Source organism: Heptranchias perlo, chromosome 32 (assembly GCF_035084215.1).
Source record: "Heptranchias perlo isolate sHepPer1 chromosome 32, sHepPer1.hap1, whole genome shotgun sequence".
NCBI lineage: Eukaryota > Metazoa > Chordata > Chondrichthyes > Hexanchiformes > Hexanchidae > Heptranchias > Heptranchias perlo.
In genome coordinates, this window is record NC_090356.1 from 27,220,482 (window position 1) to 27,238,572 (window position 18,091).

General features: G+C 46.1%; 1 protein-coding gene across 1 annotated transcript in view; it reads right to left on the reverse strand.

The window, feature by feature from the left end:
* nphp4 (nephronophthisis 4) overlaps positions 1-18,091 on the reverse strand; it is a 95,941-nt gene that overhangs the window by 39,966 nt on the left and 37,884 nt on the right. The window contains exons 3-5 of the mRNA XM_067970653.1: positions 16,016-16,194; positions 14,138-14,298; positions 10,467-10,647 (exon numbers count right to left, since the gene is read on the reverse strand). Of these exons, the coding sequence (XP_067826754.1) occupies positions 10,467-10,647; positions 14,138-14,298; positions 16,016-16,194 (521 nt within the window). The remainder of the gene's footprint in view (positions 1-10,466; positions 10,648-14,137; positions 14,299-16,015; positions 16,195-18,091) is intronic.

Here is an 18,091-nt window from a genome sequence, read left to right on the forward strand (position 1 = left end):
CGTCTCATCCGAAAGACGGCACCTCCGACAGTGCAGCACTCCCTCAGTACTGCTTGAGAGTGTCAGCCGAGATTATGTGCTCAAGTCTTGCAGTGAGAATTGAATCCACAATCTTTGTGGTCAGTGGTGCAAGTGCTACCAACTAAGTCAAGCTGACACTGTTGCTTGCAATATGTAGACCAGATTTAAGTGTCTGAGGTATTAGCTCTCTTCCGCCCCCATTTGAATAAACCTGAATGGCTATTGAACACATTGACACTTTACCCCATCTCTTACAGCATTCCATCGGTCAAAATAATTATGCAGCCAGATAGTCCTGATACAGCTGAGCAGAAAACAACCACATGGGGGAGAAATAGGACAAGAATAATTTGGGTAAGGAGGGGCAGGGAGACTGAGAACGACTCGGGCCAGGTCAGATTGGGTAGATGCAGCTCAGCATGCACTGAGTGTTTTGTGGGCCACCTGCACATGGGGTATCTGTCGGCTTGCACACTCGCTCACCGAGCCCGTGCTTCCCGCCATGCACACCCGCTCACCGAGCCCGTGCTTCCCGCCGTGCACACTCGCTCACCGAGCCCGTGCTTCCCGCCGTGCACACCCGCTCACCGAGCCCGTGCTTCCCGCCGTGCACACTCGCTCACCGAGCCCGTGCTTCCCGCCGTGCACACCCGCTCACCGAGCCCGTGCTTCCCGCCGTGCACACCCGCTCACCGAGCCCGTGCTTCCCGCCGTGCACACCCGCTCACCGAGCCCGTGCTTCCCGCCGTGCACACCCGCTCACTGAGCCCGTGCTTCCCGCCGTGCACACCCGCTCACCGAGCCCGTGCTTCCCGCCGTGCACACCCGCTCACTGAGCCCGTGCTTCCCGCCGTGCACACCCGCTCACCGAGCCCGTGCTTCCCGCCGTGCGCATCCGCTCACCGAGCCCGTGCTTCCCGCCGTGCGCACGCGCTCACCAAGCCCGTGCTTCCCGCCGTGCGCACTCGCTCACCGAGCCCGTGCTTCCCGCCGTGCGCACCCGCTCACCAAGCCCGTGCTTCCCACCGTGCACACTCGCTCACTGAGCCCGTGCTTCCCGCCGTGCGCACCCGCTCACCGAGCCCGTGCTTCCCGCCGTGCGCACTCGCTCACCGAGCCCGTGCTTCCCGCCGTGCGCACTCGCTCACCGAGCCCGTGCTTCCCGCCGTGCGCACTCGCTCACCGAGCCCGTGCTTCCCGCCGTGCGCACTCGCTCACCGAGCCCGTGCTTCCCGCCGTGCGCACTCGCTCACCGAGCCCGTGCTTCCCGCCGTGCGCACTCGCTCACCAAGCCCGTGCTTCCCGCCGTGCGCACTCGCTCACCGAGCCCGTGCTTCCCGCCGTGCGCACCCGCTCACCGAGCCCGTGCTTCCCGCCATGCACACTCGCTCACCGAGCCCGTGCTTCCCACCGTGCACACTCGTTCACCGAGCCAGTGCTTCCGCTGTGCACGCTTGCTCACTGAGCCCGTCCTGAGTCCTTCCCGCCATGCCTACTCCCCCACCTGTCCCAGGTACTTCCCGCCGTGCCTACTCCCCCACCTGTCCCAGGTACTTCCCGCCGTGCCTACTCCCCCACCTGTCCCGGGTACTTCCCGCCGTGCCTACTCCCCCACCTGTCCCGGGTACTTCTCGCCATGCCTACTCCCCCTCCTGTCCCAGGTACTTCCCGCCGTGCCTACTCCCCCTCCTGTCCCGGGTACTTCCCGCCGTGCCTACTCCCCCACCTGTCCCGGGTACTTCCCGCCGTGCCTACTCCCCCACCTGTCCCAGGTACTTCCCGCCGTGCCTACTCCCCCTCCTGTCCCGGGTACTTCCCGCCGTGCCTACTCCCCCTCCTGTCCCGGGTACTTCCCGCCGTGCCTACTCCCCCTCCTGTCCCGGGTACTTTCCGCCATGCCTACTCCCCTTCCTGTCCCAGGTACTTCCCGCCGTGCCTACTCCCCCTCCTGTCCCGGGTACTTCCCGCCGTGCCTACTCCCCCACCTGTCCCGGGTACTTCCCGCCGTGCCTACTCCCCCTCCTGTCCCGGGTACTTCCCGCCGTGCCTACTCCCCCTCCTGTCCCGGGTACTTCCCGCCGTGCCTACTCCCCCACCTGTCCCAGGTACTTCCTGCTGTGCCTACTCCCCACCCTGTACCAGGTATTTCCCACTGTGCCTACTCCCTCTCCTGTGCTGAATGCTTCCCAGCTCGTCTGCCCGCCAATGCTGGCTGCTTTTTGGGTTGTCTGCCTGCCCCAAATATTTGCTGGCCCATGGACTCCCTCACCCAGGCTGGGTGCACCGACTTCAATCCCACCAAGTTCTCAGATCCCAGCACTCCCGTACCTCATCCCCACAATTACTCATAGGTCAATCACTCCTTTCAAGGCCACAGCTGCCTCCATCTGCTCCCTCCCACGCTCAAATCCCACCGTGCTTCTTTTCTGATACAGCTTCCGGGCCTAACCCTCTGGCTGAACCTTCCCTCTCAACTGCTTATGTTACAGTGTCTCTCCGACAGCCTCCCCCTGCCTCCTCCTCCAACAAGCCAAATATTGCCTCCCAGCTTCCTGCATACCTCAGGCCTTAAAAATTATACAATACTGAGTACATCTATAAAGGATCATGTGTGAGAGCCATACAGCGACAATGGAGACAAACAGAAGAGAGAAAAGAAAAGGGATGGGAGAGAATTACAGAAAGAATGAGATAGAGACAATGAGAAATATAGTCGGACAGAGTGACACAGACAACACCGTGAGAAGTGTGTCACTGTCACACAGTTACAGGAAAAGAGTATTTTTATTTTGGCAACAAATAGTGCCACAATAAACCAACTATATTATAATACATTGTGTGCTAAATGATAGAACACTCCTGACACTACAAAATAGCGTAATCTCCGACTCACTGAAAAGAAAGACTTGGATTTCTATAGCAGCTTTCACAACCTCAGGACGTCCCAAAGCGCTTTACAACCAATGAAGTACTTTTGAAGTGACGTCATCCTGTTGTAATGCAGGAAGCGCGGCAGCCAATACACGCACAGCAAGGTCCCGCAAACAGAGATAATGACCAGATCTGTTTTAGGTACTGGTCGAGGGATAAATGTTGGCCAGAACACCAGGAGAACTCCCTGCTCTTCTTTGAATAGCTCTTTTACACCCATGTGAGAGGGTAGGCAGAGCCTCAGTTTAACATCTCATCTGAAATCACCTCCGAAAGTGCAGCACTCCCTCAGTACTGCAGTGGGAGTGTCAGCCTAGATTATGTGCTCAAGGCTCTGGAGTGGGGCCTGAACCCACAGCCTCCTGACTCAGGGGCATGAGTACTACCACTGAGCCACGGCTATAACTAGTTATTGTCAACGTGTACCAATAGGGTAACAATCATTCAAGCTCAGCTCTACGAAGCTGACTTTTATACTGACACTGGTTTAGTTCAGATTCCAGTAGATAGGCAATTGTGAGTGGCTCCTGCAGTTTGCATTACTAAATCTGGCTCTCTTACATGGGTAGCACTCTTAGACCCACTGAAAACTGTTCTCGCGAAATCCAAAACTGAAACACCACCAGCGTAAAAGTGGCTTTACACTGCATTCAAATGCAGGCACACAAAACGGTTTTACAAAGCACCGTTGTCCTTCTCGAAACATGGCTCAGCTGGTCTTACAATTTCTATCACAGCGCAAGTCCTTTGCATAATGAAATTTTACTGATTGAAGAACCAGTCATTCAGGGGAATTTACTTCGGTTCTTGGACAATTCTGTTTCAGTTTGGCGAGCTCACCGGAGCGGGTTTATCAAGAACTCAATTTGTATGATTCCACGGATAGCGATGTATCTGATTTTAATGGGTATCTGTAGGTGGAGACATCAATTTGTGTCCAAGTAGAGTATTTTCAAGATCAAGCAGCGGATGATTCACAAAATCGTCAACATACAAGTTTCTGTACTTAAGCTCACTGACAGCTGCAAAGTCTGTCCAACTTTCCTATAAATCTCATATTTACAACTCCCACTTGAAATGGTTCCCATGTGCCCTGTTTTCTCAATCCTGGCTTCTCAACCCCTTTATCTTTTTAATGTATCCTTCAATTGGCTTCTCAGGCATTTCTCTCTCCTTTATCTGCTTCACACATCTGCTATTACTTCGAACCAATTTATCAGTTCTAATATCTACCGGCTTTTCAGTCAACTTAGTGGCATCTCGAGCCACGTTAAGAGGCGGATTTCTCTGCCACATCCTGAGGCAGTGGCTGTGGATCGGTGATGGAAATTCTGACAACCCTGGCTGGGATTTTGCTGCTGCGGCAGCTTTAAGCGCTCAGCTCACCCGTACACACCAGCAGTGCAGGTTCACCATCACTGCCCTGTAAAGACCCTCCCCAGCCACCAGGCAAGGGCAGGAGGGCTTCATGCACCTTTCGTTTGTCACCTGCTGCATAACCAGGGTGGTTACCTCAGCACCGGAAGCCAAAGTTCTTAAAGAACAAATATGAACAGAACATTAACGCTATACACAGCAGGAGACAGGCTTATCCATTATTCCAAGTGGGATCAATTCCGTTTGTAATGCAGTTACTGAGCTTCTCGTTCCTCTGTGCATTTTTGTGCTCTTTGCGGTGAGGTATCTTAGTGCTGGGAACAGAATACATGGTTCAGCATCAAGCACTCCCAGGTTGGATACACAGGCCACATTAGATACAGAGTAAAGCTGCGTTACTCCAACAATGTATCGTACCTCAATCTCAGGGCTTCACCCTCCCAATCCATCACCATTAACTTTACTTTCCATCTTTTACACCTGATGACCTCCCCGAGTAGGAATGCCAATTTGCTGACAGATTGCATCTATTAGGAGGAATGTCAAGCCTGCTTTAAACCTTTATTTCATGCCGGTAGAGAGAGCAGATTTTCATCCAGTCACACTGGGCTGGATTCAAGCCAGATCAAAGGACAATGTGCTATTCCATTACAGCATTCCTAAGAGTATTCTATTTTTCAGCATTTATGAAAGAACACTGTTGTTCAACATAGAAACAGTTCACTAGTCAGGACAGAAAACATTTTCCAGTCTGCGACTCTATTTTCTTCCCTCAGTTGAGGTTGCCCCCAGTCTGTGGCCTATTTCCAGCCCAGAAGTTGCCCTACTTCCAGGCCTCTTCTAATGCTACACTGTAACTAGTTCCTGGAGGTCAAGCGTTTCCCCACAGGAAACAAAAGAAAAAATAAAACTATAGCACTAATATGATTCTGATTTCACTTGCTGTATGGAATCTGGGATACACTGCCTCCTGGTAGCATTTCCTTGCCTCTTTTTGGTGGAGAGCATAACAGGAGAAGGAACAACAATGAATTCCAATTGAGCCAACATCCTACAGCTGGACAGGCTGTGAATGGAGGGTCGGAGGTACATAAAGTCTCAAATCTGCCAAACGTTACAGGTGAAGGGAGACAGGCCACTAGGAACTGTAAGATTCTCAAAATTCACAGATCCCCCAAAACTCAGAGAAAAACTCTAAAGAAAGGAACTTTGGACTCTTTTCTAACCATTTCAGGGTGACTCACACACGTGCCACACCAGGAAGCATCAACCAGGGAAAAGTAATTTTCGAGGAATCCACGTCCTTTAAGGGACTCGCTTCCTCGTAGGGGCGACTGTAAGAATTCTGGGAATTCACCGTTTCCCTGAGTATGGAAAAACTTTGGCCATTGACTAAAATCCTAAGATGGAAGGATAGGTGAGAGGTCACCAGACGAATCAACAACACACAGTGGAATGTGGGAGAATTACTGCTTCAGATATGTCTCTGTTTTAATGCAAAACCTACAGCAGGCGGTCAACACTCACTGCCATTGAAAGAGGCAACTGCTCCAGACATGGTGGGGCCATGTCTTTGTTTTAAAGCAAAACCGATCAACACCTAAGACGTTGGATACAAAAGGAAGCCTTGTGTGACAAGCTCTAAAAATCGGAATTAACAAACTCGAAACCTCTCTCGCGCTCTTTCTCTGGCTCTTGCTTGCGCTGGTGTTCTACTTCTCTTGTTCTGCCTGTCTCTGGAAGGAAAAGCAGCTTCCAGCGAACAACAAGGCAAGGGGGCAACAGGAAAGCAGTTCGACAGGGAAGGTCAGCAGCTCTAGAAGCAGGCCGACACACCAGAAGAAACCAGAGCAACAGCCCCAGTGACCATCAGACACCTCGCGGCAACAAGGGCCTTACGAAACAACCAACCGAGTGTTGCCACCAACTAACCGGGTAATATTGGGCCACCGCAACCAAAGCAAACCAACTCGGGAGAAAACCGAAGATCCGCAAAGTTTCCACTCTACTATCTATTTCTGACTTACCTCTGGGTGAATTACTGTCAAGGATTCGTTTGGTGAGCATTATCTCTGGCCCTTTAGAGTCCAACCTAGCTAGTACAGTGGGATTGGGAGGGTTGAGGTATCTTTCGACTGTAATTTCCCTCGTGTGTACCGAAGTGTTCCCCATTTTATTAGTGTTAAGATTGTTGTGTTGTATTTTCTCTCTTGAATAAAGGTCAAAGTTTCTTGCACCAAAACCAGTTGTCTGCTGCACTTTGTCACAACCCCCAAATAAGTCCAAGGTCTAGAACCCAGGGAGTGGGAGCGATTCGAACCGCTCAGAAGTCAGAGGTGAAGCTGACACACCCCACCACCCCCTACAGAACATAGGAAAATAGGTACAGGAGTAGGCCATTTAGCCCCTCGAGTCTGTTTTGTCATTCAATGAGATCATGGCTGATCTGTGACCTAACTCCATATACCCACCGTAGCCCCATATCCCTTAATACCTTTGGTTAACAAAAATCTATCCATCTCAGATTTAAAATTAACAATTGAGCTAGCATCAACTGCAGTTTGTGGAAGAGAGTTCCAAACTCCTACCACCCTTTGTGTGTAGAAGTGTTTCCTAACTTCACTCCTGAAAGTCCTGGCTCTAATTTTTAGGCTATGTCCCCTAGTCCTAGACTCCCCAACCAGCGGAAAGAGTTTCTCTCTATCTACCCTATCAGTTCCCTTTATTATCTTGAAAACTTCAATCAAATCACCCTTAATCTTCTAATTTCCAGGGAATACAACCGTAGTTTGTGTAATTTCTCCTTGTAATTTAACCCTTGGAGTCCAGGTATCATTCTAGTAAATCTACGTTGCACTCCCTCTAAGGTCAATATATCCTTCCTAAGGTGCAGTGCCCAGAAGTGAACACAGTACTCCAGGTGTGGTCTAACCAGGGCTTTCTATAGCTGTAGCATAACTTCTGCCCCCTTGTATTCTAGTCCTCCCCTCAAAGCTTTAGGAAAGTTACCCCAGGTGGAGCCCATTTTACTGCACTTCAAAGTATCGACAATCATGGCTTTCTCTGTCTTCCTCCACCACCACTGATACCAGGGCTGTTGCTGGACGACCCAATTCCATGTATGACATCGAGTGGATTATGACATTATGTGGATGAACTGAAATTTCCTACAGCTTAAAGTTCAAGAGGCTGAAGCCATCTTGTTTGATTTTCATAAACACTCACATGCATCCTGCTCTGACTTCATCCACCTCCTTGCTGAACCTGGTGGTGTACAACCTCAGCACTCTGCTTAATCCTGAACCACCACCAAGATCACCTTCTTCCAATTATATGCATCACCGCCAGTTTACACCCCTCCACTGCTGAAACCCTTATCTTGGCCACCTCTAGGAATAAGTTTCAAATACTCTATTCCTTTGCACCCCCCCCCCTCCTCCGCCCCCACCCACCTCCACCTTTCAGCTAATCAGGAAATCTGTCACCCAGGTCCTGTCACAAGCCAAGTCACTCATCCATCACTCCATCCTTGGCAAGCTATGCTGGCTCTCTGTGCCTCATATCCTCCATGGCTTTCTCCTCCTGTCTGGAAAATATCAGCCACATGTCCTACCTGCAACCTCCTTCTTCAGATTCTGGTTCAATACTTATTCTCTGCTCCTTCCACTGCACCATCAAAGGCTGATTATTCAGCCATTATGCCGCTATTGTGGAATTTGCTTCAAAAATCACTTCATCTTGATAACATAGGAGCAGGAGAAGATCATTCAGCCCCTCGACCCTGTTCCAACACTCAATTAGATCATGGCTGATATCTTAACTCCATTTACCCGCCTTGGTTCCATAACCCTTAATACCCTTGCCGAACAAAAATCTATCAATCTCAGTTTTGAAATTTTCAATTGACCTAACCTCAACAGCTTTTTGGGAGAGTTCCAGATTTCCACCATCCTTTGTGCGAAGAGTGCTTTCTGACATCACCCCTGAACAGCCTAGCTCTAATTTTAAGGTTATGCCCCCTTGTTCTGGACTCATCCACCAGAGGAAGTAGTTTTTCTCTATTTACTCAATCACATCCTTTGATCATCTTAAACACTTCAATTAGATCACTCCTTAATCTTTTACACTCAAGCGAATACAAAGCCCAGTCTATGCAACCTGTCCTCATAATTTAACCCTTTAACCCTCGGTATCATTCTGGTGATTCTGCGCTGCACCCTCTCCAAGACCAATATGTCTACTCTACCTGCCTTTAAAAGACTCCTAAAACATATGTCTTCAGCCGCTGTCTCTGTATTTCTTTCCTTCCTTCTCTTCCCTTTGGTGAGACATTGTAAATGTCACGGTGTAAATAAATTATCGTTGCATTTGCTTGAGTGCGTTCGCCAATTGAACACGAGGAAATAAATTTCTGTTGAATTTCTGTGCGTGTTCATCGAATATTTTGATTTGCACCATATGTTCCATTGCCAAGGTCAGTGTTTGTCCAGCACAAGGATCTCACAGCCAGCATACAGGTAAATCGATAGCGTGAGCTGTGTCAGCAGCTCTAATCCTTCCAGACCATGTCTAAACTGCGATCAAATGACTGCAAAGTTTGCATGTCTGAGTTCAGCAGAAATGTTTGAATTAGTGGAAGCAGTGGAGCAGGAGGACAGATCAATGATGGCAATGAAAGGGGAAGAGAAGGAGACTGGAATTCTCACTAGATGCACAGCCTTGGGAGCAAATTGTTATTTTCTCTATTTTTGTGGGGTCATTATGTACACAACACAGACGGGTTACTGAACCTTTTGTCAGTTATACCATTTAAGTGGCTATTTAGCTGTGTCAGGAGTGTGGAATGCACATTAATAGAGGTGTCCTGGTTGGTTGGTTTTCTGTCCTTCCCATTAATGAATTCAGGTTTCCCCAAATTGCCCACAGGAAAATTGCATTGAGTAGCCCCTTTGACTGGCAGTCTTTAAATTCCACAACATTATTTGTGACATCAGTAATGTGATCTGATACACACAATCGGCATGTTTAGAGCAATTGAAGATGTTAGAATAATGTTTTTTTTAAATCATTCTTTATAGTTTATCCTCTATATGCCTCACCTTCCAAATGGATGAAAATCAACAGGACATTAACCACTCCCCTTCCAGAATTTTATACTCTGTAGGGGCCAACAGCCAGCAGAGAGAGCAAGGCTACCATGCTATCATTTGAACCTGGATTCAGAGCTAGGCCCTAGAACTGAGAGAGAAATGTGCTGTCTACACTGCATTACCCAGCCCCGATCTGTACATAAAATGCTTCTAAATAACTGCCACCAACAGTACCTTCAAAAATTATTTGTAAAATAAAAGTATTCCTGAAGACAAGAGAAAATAGCAATGATTGTACCTGAAAAAAGCCACCTGAAAATATCAAAGGCCAAAGTATCTCAATAACTGGACTGATTTTACCCATCGTTTGTGTGACTACAACTATTGCTCTCAATTCCAAAAATTCACTTGGTAAAATTTCTACTTTCAGTTCATGACTTGTTGAAGCATTGCAGTGATTCTCGTGTACTAGTAATGAATGAAATTCTGTTTTTGCTCCACAAAGAGGAATCCAATAAAGATGAAACCTCAATAGAGCTAAAACAAGAAATGTTATGCTTTGATCACAAGTTTGTTTGGATCACTACTTCTACATATTACCAATAAACAACTTGGAAAAGCTTGGATTAGCTCACTCAGATCTCCAGTTACGACTGTAGTTTGTCAGTGTGATGTAATGACCTATAAAGTTCATCATTATTGTATATTTCTGTAGGGTGAGCACAAGCCTCATTCAAAGCCTTGAAACCATTAACACCAAGATGTGAATGTCACAGTTGAACTTTTACTCCTCTTTACTTGTATCCTTATTTGTGTTTAAACCTCAAAACTAAGGCCTAAGGCTCAAAACTAATGTTGTACAAATATTAATGCACAAACACTTAACGTACTTGCATTAAATTCCTTAATCCATTATATCAACCAGCTTAAATTCCTGTATGCTAATCTTTGCAAGTATAATTTCCAGGCCTGGGTTATTAAATCATTTCTCTTTTCTATCCCCGAATCACACAGTGATATTGGTAATGAAGATGTAGGTTTGCTCACCAACATTCCCTAAGCGCAGATGAAGTCTTCCTTTTATTATTGTCGTCACTCCATACGGTTTAACAGTGCCATGCTTTGTGATATCAGCCAAGGGCATTGGTACATCTGGTGCGTATTCTGTGGTTATGACCTCCAGCTCATGGGAAACTTGGATTGCAGTGCGACCCTGACGTAGCAAATACTGCAACAGTAAGATACTTTTGTTACCCGAATGTACCTAACGTTGCAATAAAACACTTACAGAGGGACTTTGGATTTATAAACATATTATTAAACCAAAGCTTTTGAGACTTCAAACATCCTTCATCTAGCCAAATATAGAAAACTGAACCAGTTACTGTAAAATCTAATGCATCAGCTGCACCCTCAAGCATGTCTATATGTGCTTCCAATTTACGGTGTAACATAATAATAAGATTTATTTGGCTTTTAACCGAAAGAACACCATAACAATTAGGATCAAATTATACACTAGTGCGAATTGTTGACATCATTTTACAGCTCCAACCTAATTTATAGCACTAATAATTGAAAAGAATAACAGTAGATAATGAAAAATCATTTAAAGTCATTTTTCCAAAGAAGACATATTTTAGATTGGCAAGAAAATGTTCTTATAATCATTACAGCAACAGAATTATTTTCAGCATTACACAACACTTTTTTTTCAGCATTTGTTGCTTTCACCCAAAAAGTGTGTTTGATTCACCTGCAGCCAGTGAAACTGTTGTATCTCCACAGACCGAGGCAGTAACTTCGCTCAGTAGTACTGCCACTTTAGCAGCGGTTAAAGGGAGGGTGGGGGCAGAGAATTAGGAAGGAATCATTACGTCAGGTCACCACCCATTTTCCTGTGCATCGGATTTCCTGCCAGAAATGATTGCGGCCCGTGCAATAGGTCGTATTCCAATGACGGAGTGAAATCACTCATTATTGTTGCTTTTTCAACATTGGATGCTAATGCCGGTATACAATAGGAGTCCAACCTTGCTAAGGGAGGCGGAACGGAAAAAATTAAAATGACGACTGGAGGATAAAATGACTGTGGCACATTACAGTGACAAATCTACATTGGTAGATTCTGTCACTTCATCAGTTCAAAGATGTCTTGTTTCTTTAAGGCTACCTGTCCATTTAAGGTGCTGCAGGGAGCAGGCACCATAAAGGGGCAAATATCTGTAGGAACAGGCTTTTCTCACCGCCCCCACCCAGCAATGGCACACTCCAAAGCGCATGCAGAAATGTCGCTGGCCGTTGGTCAACTAATGTAAAATAGGCTGATCCCAGGAAATTCACCATGGTTGGTCACAGTTTAGTCAGATAGGCACAATGCCCACCTACCAACTTAACATCAGTGATCGTGGCAACAGGAAAATTCCCGCTCATGTAATAGCAATGCACACTGTAACTATTCATCCGAAACAACTAAGCACAGTATTCGTCTGTTATGCCCTGTAAAGGGTACAGATGTGGTATAATGGAACAGAAAAGACGGCGGAAATCAGTGCTGGCAGAAGGCAGCGGAAGCTCCAGGCCAAAACAAGCAGGAGCATCATTAAAATATGGAAATGGGGCCAAGAATGGCCTGCACACAATTTCTCAATGTGTAGGCGCGCAGAACGTCACGTGCAACCCTCATCCAGGAAACCAGGCATTTAGTGTTGCTACAGACTGACAGCTCGAACAGCAGTTCATTTAATGGGCACAGAATACTATCGTGAAATGTTGGTAGGTCATTTCTGATCTCTCTTAGGCTCTCAGGAGCCTTGGTGCCAGGTGAACCTAATTATTTATTTTTGACCTTTAACAGCATTACTGGCTTTCTCAATCTAATTGTTTGGAAGAAGGGGAGGGTCTATGGGGGCAGGGGGGGGTGGGGAGATTCCAGGCAAGTCAGACTGCCCAAAAGGTGCTCCGTGCCCTCCCGCAGGTATCTGCATACCCGCATCGGCCCACAGAGAACAAATTACCGCACTTTGGTGGGCAGAGTTCTGGCCAAGCTCCTCTTCCAAAAGGAAGGTGCAACACGCGATGATAAGACATATGAATATAAGACCATCCACATCCCAATCACAGCATGCCACACTTTACATTGTACAGCATGAAAGAAGGCATGCCAGGGAGATCATCAGCCAGCAAACCTTGAATGTCTGTGCCCACCAGAATTCCACTAACCACATTTGCAAGCATTGTCACACCTATCTAACAATGACCTCAGGTAATTGTCTTCTCAAGGTCTGGGCCAGCACAGAGGCAGATGCAGAGCTGTGCCTGCTGTTGCAAGGACACCCGCAGCTACCATGCTGCGTAGGGTTGGCATGTGCAGTGACAGTGATAGGCAGCAGTGGCCTGAAAGTCATACTGCGCTGCTGGCATATGGCAATGGAGCTGCGGAGTGGCAGAAAACCATCGTCCTTGCAACCACCAAATGCAACACCACTTCAGCAGCCATCAAGCAAGGGTCGGGTGCTGGACTGTTTCATCACTGGCCTTCAGACTCACGCCAGCAGCTAGGATTCCCTTTCCCTTCATTTTTGTCTGCTCCTTCTGAGTATCCTGACCCATCAGCCTTAGCAACGAGCTTTTGTGGCTTGGCAAAGTCTCTCAATATTTTTGTCACTCTAATTGGCTCCATTCTTTTAAATTTTGCTTACACACAATTTTTCTCTCTCACCATTAGTGTGGTCCTTGGACTTGCCCACATCTCCACTTGGAACTGTGAATATTTATGAAAATAGGCTTAATCTGGAAATTGAGTGTTATTTGCATTTTCACCATTCTGGTGGGATTTGCATCATCAGTTCTTAACCATTTAGAACAGATTGCCACCTGTTGACCAAAATCTATCCAATAAATTTAAAAATAAACGTTCTGGTCAGTGCAGCAGCAGAATACCAAAGCACTGCCCCTGGAGCAGTGAAATTTGGGTTCATGGTTACAATTTCCCAGTATGGTGAGTTCCCAATCTCAGCCCTGCCACTGTGGAAGGGTTGGAGCATATTATTGGTCAACACAGGCTGAGTCCCTCTATGCAGCCCCTTTTCAAAGACCAATACAACTGATAAAGCAATTCTTAGAAAATCCCTACGTATTCTTACGGTAACAATCATCTACTAATACCTGTACACTGCCAGCTTGTGCTGGAAATGTCCATTCTATTCTCCAATACTACCATTCCGACATGGACTCCTTACATCTTGACGTTCTGAAAGCATGACCCATCTCATCGTCTCCTCAAACTCACTTTCCCAGGACCTCCCAACTATGGACTCCTTACCTCCTTCAGTCTTTTCCTCCTCCTAGGCTTTTAAAACCTGAGCTACTTATCATTTAATCACTACTTTGTGATTGACATCAACTTCTTTCAACCTTGGTCGTGGCCCTTCGCTTTACCTTCTCGATAAAAATTTTTAAAGCTTGGTCACCGATGCAGGTGCTTTGAAACCGGATGAAATGTTCAAAAGTGGCCAGGTGCAGCATATCGCCACGTATGTTAAATACTTTATTTTAGAAGCCTCGGCATAACTACAATGCACAGCTTAGAAGCATTAACAGGGGAAGTTTGCCATTCTGAGGGCGTCAGTATTTCACGGGTTAATGTAGTTTGGTATTACTTGGTGAAGTATTTTGACTGCTGCATCTTCCAGTTATTGTGCTTTGTTAATCATTACCTTCAGTTCCACAGCAGCAGAGCCAATCAGAAGCAAGGATTCTGCGTTCCAGACATCAATCTGCAATATTTGCAGGGCCAGATATTGCATAAACCAGCGCTGTTCTCCTTCCTTCAGGTAACTTGGCTCCACCATGAATTTCAGCTCCAACCCTGGAGAATCTACAGCACATGGAAAAGGGAATAAATGGGGACAAGGCTGAAGTTGTACACATTCATTTAAAGGTCAGTTAAATCAAGGATGAACAGTTTTAAAAGGAAATCCGGTAAAAATTTACTCTGGAAATTATCGCACAAAAGAGAGAAGATGGGACAATAATAAGTTTCATTTCTTTTGAGGTGTTTTTTCCAGTGTATGGACAGATCCTTAAAGTGCATACCTTAGCTTTCCTGGCTTATACAGTCCAAAATATGAAAAGAAAAGCCAGAAAAAAACCATCAGGCCAGTCTCCCCAAACACTAGTAACGCTAACTCTGGCGGGGGGGCGGGTGGGGGAGCAGAAGAAAAATCCTATGATCAATTTCAAGACACCTCTGGAATATTCCTCCTCAACACTGTAAGGCAATGGGAGAGCATGGCTACCTGTGACTCATTGCTACACATACTTAAACTAATCCACACCCCACACTCCCCCCCTTCCATATGCCCCAATTTCTTAGGAACATAGCGTTAAGAATATTAAGTAAGGTAGAGTAGTAATAGTAGTGATTATAGGGTTGACGGTGGAGGGGTGGGGGGGCTTTGAGTGCTGTGAGTATAATGTTGAGATAGAGCTAGTTGCCAGCATGTCTGCAAAGGTGGTGATAATTCAGGGCCAAGCAGATGATCGAGTGTGAGAAAGGGTTGATAAGGAATTGTTGACCCTCAAGGCCGGCTTAACCGCTCGAGTGTCTGAAATGTCTGAAGAACAATAAACAGCTTGAACCACTATGCGCATGCGTGAGATGGGGAAGTTGTCTATGTGACTGCTGGCATTAACCTTACATATTGCGGGGGTGCTTGCATACTAACCTTATGTTAACAGTATGTACTGAACCATATAAAGATAGGGCAAACAGTTGGGACTCTAAATATTCTTGAAGAGGGCTAAGTTCAGTGAACCCCTGATGAGTCCATTACTTGTGAGTATAAAGATGCCTGTCTCATAACTACTGCTCATGTTGGGTTTATATTCATTTGATAAATAAAGATTATTGATCAGACGACCCTCTGTCTCCTGAGTCCATGTGTCTATATTGGAGTTAAAGGTCAAGGATTGCCCTAACACACAGGACTATACAAGATTGGAAACTAGCGTCTCTATCCATCGAGCTAGTCCCAAATTTATGTGCTTCTTATTCTGCTTCACCTCTGATAACCTTCAACAGACCTGTCTGCCAAAAATGTATTCACTGTCACCTTAAGATTTATAACATCCTCCACTTCCACTGCCTCCTTGGATAGGGTCCTCGGCATGCTTGCCACTCCCCGCAGGAAGAAGTTATATCGTAACTATGTATTTATCTTTTCTTGCCACAGCCTGTGGTGGCACGACCAGCGCTAGCAGCTCGAGCCGAGTATGAGGACCAATTTCCAGCGATCCTCGGGTCTCTCTGTTTGGGCGGCAAACGGACCCAAACCAAAATCTACCCCTTGGTCTAATCACCAAATCAAATTGGTATATTTTTGAGATAAATTAAGCTGATAGCCATCTCATTCTTCACCTGAAGTTGGTATTTCTTGTAATCAACAGTGGTGATAATAATAATAATCTCATTTCAACACTGAAGGCTTATAATTCTAGATAAGTGAGTTCAATTTACAAAGTAAATTAAGCAAGTTATACGGAATACAATTAGCAAGGCATCTGGATTCATTCTGTTAACCTGCCGCACTCACCTATATTACCAGTGCCATTTTTGTTTAGTGGCACTAGGATGAAAGGTGTAGAGTTTGAAGTTCCCTTTTCTGAGTTGCGTATCTTCACGAGCTGCAGCTGTTGTGTTGTTACTGGTGGAAAGCGATAAAACTGGAAGGTGAAATAGACAGATCCTGGCTGGGTACTTCCCTGAGGAACTCTGGAAAAAAATTCAAAGGAGAAAAAAACTTACTGATGGCACAGTACACTTTACCCCTCAAACAGCAGTCTCTTGCACACATACGATGACCAGCGACCATCCATTTTGCGCCTTTGTGGCTAATGGGGCCAGATGCTAACTGTTCAGAATAGAATTAAGCTACTGTGAGTGAAGATATAAAAGGCATCGATGGAACGAGCAACCTGATATGGTTGTGAATTTCCACTTTGAAAAATTTAATGGTGCAGGCACACACAATCTCCAATGGGTATAATAATTTGTTAGGGCAAGACAATGCCACAGATTTCTACATCTGCTGCAGTTAGCGCAGTTGGCTGATTTGAGTACCACAATTTTGCATGAAAAGTCCCAGAGGCAGCGAAAATGCATTTATCTGAGTGGGTCTGAGAAGTAACAAATCATTTGCCCACCCGTGGTGTGTGTTGGAGATTTTCCTGACCTTTTCCCTGGGAAGCACCCATTTCCTTAGGTGCAAAGAGTCAGGAAAAATGGGACGGAGACCCTTTTATGTTACCCCGGGATTTCTGGGGCTTCTCTGGGAGGGGTAGGCCTGGAGTAGGAGCAAGCCTATTGGAGGTATGGTAATGAGGTGAGAGGGGGCTTCTCCAGCTTCCTGCCTTATTTTCCTGAGTGAACTCCCGCTGAAACCTGGTGCGATGGGCTGCTTCTGGACCCCTGCAGACTGGAGGGTCAACGGGGTTCCACCGGTCAGCGGGGGGTCCTCTGGTCAGCAGGGGTCCAGGGGCAAGCTGAAGACAGGAAGGTAAGCATGCTTCATTCTTTTTAGGAGTCCCCCTCAAGGTGTTTGCAAGCAATTGAAACCTTCTGGCTGCTGATCTCGGTCACAGTTCTTAAGCGGGACTAGATCCAGTCATCTAAAAACCACAGTTGTTACATTTGGTGGTCATTTCTCCTAGAGATTGTGACCAGCAGGCACCATGCTCTCCCCAGCTCCGCACCAATACTAACTCTTTCAGGGACATAGACGCCTACAAAATACCTCATCGCAAGTTGGCGGTAAAATTTCAAGTGACGAGATCTATAAATAACGTTCACGTGAATGAACTGATGCAGAATAAAGATTTTTAATTTTTTTTTAACATACGTATAGGATATCTTCCTTAGATTTGAGGTACACCATATATATTCACCAAGGAAACTGATCAAAAATCTCACAACCAATTCAAGTGAATTCCAAAAGTAATTTCATTCCTTCAGTATTAATGGCATTCTCTGAGTTTAAGATAGACATCAATTTTTATGTTTGTGTTTGAAGAATATCCTGTAATTGTGATTGACTTAAGCATGTTCTAGGAAGGAACTGTTTGAAGGTGATTGTGAGCAGAGATTGCTTCTAAAACATGCAAAATATCGAGTATCGGGGGCAGGAAAAAGTCTAACTAACCGGGCACGCCGCGAGATGCCCTGCTCCAGCAAATTCCAGCCCAATATGTTAGTAAGTCAAATTTACAGAAAAATATAGAAATCAGATAGCAGACAGACATAAAAAGCTTTTGCCCAATGACAACTATTCATGTAACGACAGACTCCTGAGTTAACAAGTAAAAAGAAAAAAAGTGCAATAGATTTTATATTTTGAATTTTTTCTTGAAGTTTTTATAAGCATCATTGTAGATAGCAGAGTGATTCAGAACCCCAAATTGTGAAAGCTACGCAAAAGAAAAGAGTACTCTCATTGCAGACAACATTTTTATTAGTAAATACCGACTAATATACTGGGCCAGAATTTGCAGAAAAAAATAACATTGTCTGAACGACTCACGCCGTTATTAATGCGCAAATTAGCCAGAAACTTGCGGCAAGGAAGAGATACCCTGTGAATTGCAAATCACCACAAGTTGCTGGACGATTTGCG